Source organism: Tamandua tetradactyla, chromosome 11 (genome assembly GCF_023851605.1).
Source record: "Tamandua tetradactyla isolate mTamTet1 chromosome 11, mTamTet1.pri, whole genome shotgun sequence".
Taxonomy (NCBI): domain Eukaryota; kingdom Metazoa; phylum Chordata; class Mammalia; order Pilosa; family Myrmecophagidae; genus Tamandua; species Tamandua tetradactyla.
This window is the reverse complement of record NC_135337.1, coordinates 93,759,783-93,765,222: the sequence shown is the minus strand read 5'-3', so window position 1 is coordinate 93,765,222 and position 5,440 is coordinate 93,759,783. Positions and strand designations below refer to the sequence as shown.

The 5,440-nt window shown below is 41.7% G+C and overlaps 1 protein-coding gene across 1 annotated transcript; it reads left to right on the top strand.

Moving 5' to 3' along the window:
• Positions 1 to 4,498: 4,498 nt before the first annotated feature.
• LOC143649270 (olfactory receptor 7A10-like) lies at positions 4,499 to 5,440 on the top strand. Its single transcript, XM_077119421.1, has one exon. It carries the CDS (start codon positions 4,499 to 4,501, stop codon positions 5,438 to 5,440), a length of 942 nt encoding a protein of 313 aa, XP_076975536.1.

Below are 5,440 nucleotides of genomic sequence, written 5' to 3'. Positions count from 1 at the left end.
TTTCTTCCAGTCCTATAACTACACTAAAGTCCCAACAGGCCCCCAGGGGGGAGGTACAAAGGGTGATCCATGAGGAGGTGTACTGCACGACAAAAGAACTGAATGCTTTTACCAATTTATGTACTCAGAAATCAGGGGAATATGCATAGAGATATTTACAAAGGATGTGGGATAAAGGTAGAAGGAATATGAAGTTGGACCAGGCTCAAATTAGTGAATGGATCCACTAAGCAGAGATTCTGGATTCAATCATGTAACTTGAGAGGTTAGAAAGGCTGTATTAGTTTGTAAGTTTGGGTGGCTGAAGTGTGGACCAAACAATATCCTACATTAATGTGGTTCAAATGACAGAACTGCCCTCATATAATGTAAAATGAGGGGATCCAAAGGCTTAGAGAGATTGCACTGTTAGTGTGCATTTATCATGTCAGGACTTCTTACCCACCCCCGGAATGTCCAAGGACACACCTTTCACAAGTGGGAGGAATAAATTTGTGAGAGCAGCTCCTTCATCCCCAAAAGACCCACTGTTCAATTTTTTTTTGGGTATATCAGATACCAGTGTGGGCCGAACTTGGATCCATAAACACTTGGTAGAAGCCAAGTGGCAGCAATTAATTGCCAAAGGCCAGGTGGGCATGGCTACGAGAATGGAGAGCAGAGGAGAAGCTGAAATCAGAATATTCTGACTCACAGAGATGCGTTCCGTTGGCTCTTGCTCTCGGAATACATAAAAGTGAAATGGATGGGCAGTCTACTAGATTCTTTCTTGCTATCCAAAAGCACAGGAGTTCTAGTTCAGGCGAACAGAAGACTTAACTTGAATTATGAAAACAAATTCATGGCCCCTCAGTCACTTTCTAGACTTGGGACAACTGACAAGCCCAGATCCCTTTGAAAGGAGCCAATGCCCGGATACCATGGAGAAAGACTCTGCTATACTGCTCCAAATTTAGAGTTTTGTTATTCCTCCCAACAGTCCCCTAATAGGCCAATAATCTTTTACCTGGTGATTGTGCATCTGGGAAAAGGAAATGATCTTGCATTTCAGGGATTGTCAGATCCTGGCTCTGAACTGACATTAATTCTAGGAGACCCAAAATGTCACCATGGTCCCCAGTAAAAATAAGGATTTATGAAGGTCCTTATAGAGACATACTCAGCAAATGACAGAATCCCCACATTGGTTCATGAGGTGTGGAATGGGTGGTATAATGGCAGTAAAAGCCAAGTGGAAGGAACTAGATCTGTGTCTACCTAGCAAAAGAGTGAAACCAAAGAATACCACATTCCTGGAGGTATTTCAGAGATTAGTACCCCCATCAAGGATTGAAGGATGCAGGGACAGTGAATCCAACTGCATCTCCATTCAATTCTACTCTTTGGCCCGCATAGAAAACAGATGGATCTTAGAAGATAACAGTGGATTTTCATAAAGTTAGCCATGTGGTGAGTCCAACTGCAGTTGCTGTGCCAGAGACGAAATCACTGCATGGTGATTTGAAGACAATTGAAGACCATTTAAAGATGTTGTTTTTAGTTTGTGACCCCTTTCCTCAGCCACACTTGTCACTGCCCAATGGACTCATGAACAAAGTGGCCATGGTGTTAGGGATGGAGGTTATGCATGGGCTCAGCAATGTGGACTTTCACTCACCAAGACCAGGTTGGCTTCAGCCACTGCTGAATGCCCAATCTTCCAGCAGCAAAGACCAATACCCAGTCCCTGATATGGCAACATTCCTTGATTTGTCAGCCTCCTATCTGGTGGCAGGTTGTTTGCATTGGACCACTTTCATAGTGGAAGGAGCAGGGTTTTTTACTTACAAGGGTAAATATTTCCTCTTGATATGGATTTGTCTTCCTTGCTTGCAATGCTTCTGTGAAACTACCATTTCTAGTTTGTGCTATCCACGATGATGGTCATCTACCCAGCATTGCCTCTGGGTAAGGAGCTGACTTCACAGCAAAGGAAGTGCTGGAATGGGCATTTTGTCGTAGAGTTCACTTGTCTCACCATGTTCCCCTTCATCTGGATGCAGGCTGTATTGATGGAATGGTGGAACGGTCTTTGGTAGACTCAATTACGGTGCTAACTCGGTGATAATACCTTGAGGTGGTGGGACAATCTTCTCCAGAAGGCTGTGTATGATCTAAATCACCATCCACTCAATTTGGCTCTGTATTTTTTTTGGTAGAACTTGTTGTTTATTTGTTACTTTTTTTGATGATCAAAGGGATTTTTTCTTTTCTTTTTTAAAATATTTTTTATTGAGAAATATCCACACACATAGAGTCCAACCTTATTTTATAATCAAAGGCTTACAATATCATCACATAGTTGTGTATTTGTCACTAAGATCATTTTTAGAACATCTGTATCACTCCAGAAAAAGAAATAAAAAGGAAAAAAAGAACTCGTGCATCCCATACCCCTTATGCCTCCCTCTCATTGACACACAGTATTTGTCTACCCAATTTTTACTCTTTATCCCCCATTATTTATTTATTTATTTTTATCCCTATTTTTCCACTCATCTGTCTATAACTGGCAAAAAGATTTGCCGGGAATATCGGAGATCCCTTTGGGCATCTCTCCAAACTGCCACTTTCTGTAATTGAAATCAATGGAACACAGCGGCAACCAACTGAGGCATGTTTCCTAACAGCCCAGAGCTGTAAGGACTGAAAAATTGGGCCACCACATCAAGCAAATAAACACAACCAGCTGAGGTGCATGCTGAGGGTATAGTAAATATAGAATGGGTAGAGGAAGCATGTAGTTTTAAATATGAGCTTTGTGTACATAACCAGTTACAGAAATGAGGAGACAATGGCCATTTCTTCCTTGCTTTCTTATAAGGTTAGTATAAATGCAAAATCTTCGTTTTCTTTCCTCCTTTATCCCTATATCATATAAAATAAATTGCATTAATTTCATGTCATCGTATTTAAGTTACACGACCTAAGGATAATAATGAATTTTAATTGAATACTTGCATCCTCTTGTGGGGAATGTGTTATTACATTTCCGGTCGTGTGGAGGACAGGGGAATTATGTTAGGCGAAAGTAGGTCTATGTTATTAAATTCATATGACATTATGTAACATTTAAGGTAATGTGTGTGGGTGACAAGTTTACTAGGTGTGGATTGTAATGGTTAATTTCATGTATGAATTTGGCTGGGTTAAGGTGTCCAAATGTATGGTGAAGCAAGCACTGACCTGATTATTCCTGGGAGGGTATTTTGCAGATGAATTTAAGTCATTGGTCAGTTAATTGCATATGGCTGACTACATCTACAATCAACCAAGGAGATGGCCATGAGCAGTGAGAGGCCATGTGATCAGTTGGACGTGAAAGGGAGACCTGAACATTTCATTAGCCATAGAAAAGCATATCTATCTGTACTTCAGGTTTCCATCTTCTGGTGATTTCATCATCGCATTGATTGTAAATCACAATGTGCAGCTTCTGTGGGGAATTCAAGGTTACCTTCATTGAGTTTCTGACTTGTGGGTCCTATGGAGTTTGGACTTGTCAATCCCCATACTCCTGAGCCAAATCCTCTTATAAATCTCCGAATATTTACATATTTAGGTATATGTAATCTATCTATCTATCTATCTATCTATCTATCTATCTATCTATCTATCTATCTATCTATCATCTATCTGTCTATCACCTATCATCTTACCAGTTTCATTTCTCTCATCTACTCTGACTAACACACCTTTGCAACCAACTGAGTGAAGTGCAAGAGGTATAAGAGGTAGATACGGGACTCTCTATAACTTGGAGTTTCATCACTGGGGTCCCACCTGGTTCTTAAAAGTTCTCTTTCACCATCTCTCATCCTCTCCCTTTACCGAATCCCCTGCCACACTGCCTTCCCTGTTGACCATGAACATCCAATCAAGCCCTTTCCTTAGGGCCTTTGCCTGGACATTCCCTGCCCTGGTCACAAACTTCTCAATTCCTTGTGACTCTCACCTTCTGTATGTTGAGGTCTCAATTCAGATGTTTCCCTGCCTGCCAGTCTTGCTTGAATATTGACCATCCTCACTCAGACTTTCTATTTCACCTGCTTTCATTTCATTTTAGCAGCTGTCACTATGTGACACATATCATATGTTTTATTGATGATATTATTTAGTTATTTTCTTTCCCCTTCACCAGATTGCAGGTAACTTTTGCTTGAAGCACATTATTTCCATTGTCTCATCAGTGCCTGCAGCATAGCTGGATGGAATAGTCATTCCACAAGTGAATGGGTGATTTTCTCATGAAGACCTTAGAATGCAAACAGCTAGGGAAATGTTTCAAAAGTTGGACAACAATTTCTAATCAGAGATGGCACTCTGCTTAGAATTGATAAACAAATCCAGAAATTAATTTCCTGACTCTGAAATATAAATTATGGATATATTAGAAATGGTTGTTTGTTTGAAAAGTAGTTATGTTATTTCTCTCTTTTTGAGTAGTCACATCAAACACATGGAACCAGGAAATGAGACGCGAGTTTCAGAATTTCTTCTTTTGGGATTTTTAGAAGAACCAGAACTTCAGACATTCCTCTTTGGGCTCTTCCTGTCCATGTACCTGGTCACCATCTTGGGGAACCTGCTCATCATCCTGGCCACCATCACCGACTCCCACCTCCACACGCCCATGTACTTCTTCCTCTCCAACCTGTCCTTTGCTGACATCTGTTTGTCCTCCACCACCGTCCCAAAGATGCTGGTGAACATCCAGACACACAGCAAAGTCATAACCTATGCAGGCTGCCTCACCCAGATGTCCTTTTTCATACTCTTTGGAGGGTTGGATGACTTCCTCCTGGCCGTGATGGCCTATGACCGCTTCGTGGCCATCTGTCACCCCCTGCACTACACGGTCATCATGAACCCCTGGCTCTGTGTCCTGCTGCTTCTGGTTTCTTGGGTCGTGAGTACTATGAATTCCCTGTTACACAGCTTACTGGTGCTGCGCCTCTCCTATTGTACACATGTGGAGATCCCTCACTTTTTCTGTGACCTTCATCAGATGGTCCAACTTTCCTGTTCTGACACCTTCATCAATGAAGTAGTGATGTATGTTGCAACCGGGATCCTGGTTTTTGGTCCATTCACTGGTATCATTTACTCTTATTCTAAGATTTTTTCTTCTGTGCGTGTGATCTCATCCATCCAGGGGGTGTATAAAGCATTTTCCATCTGCGCATCTCACCTCTCAGTGGTCTTCTTATTTTATTGCACACTTCTAGGAGTTTATCTTAGTTCTATTGCATCCCCAGATGTACATCCAAGTGCCACAGCCTCCGTGATGTACACTGTGGTCACGCCCATGCTGAACCCCTTCATCTACAGCCTGAGGAATAAAGATGTGAAAGGGGCTCTGAAAAGATTCTTCAGAGTGAAGAAGGGAGTGAATTCATAA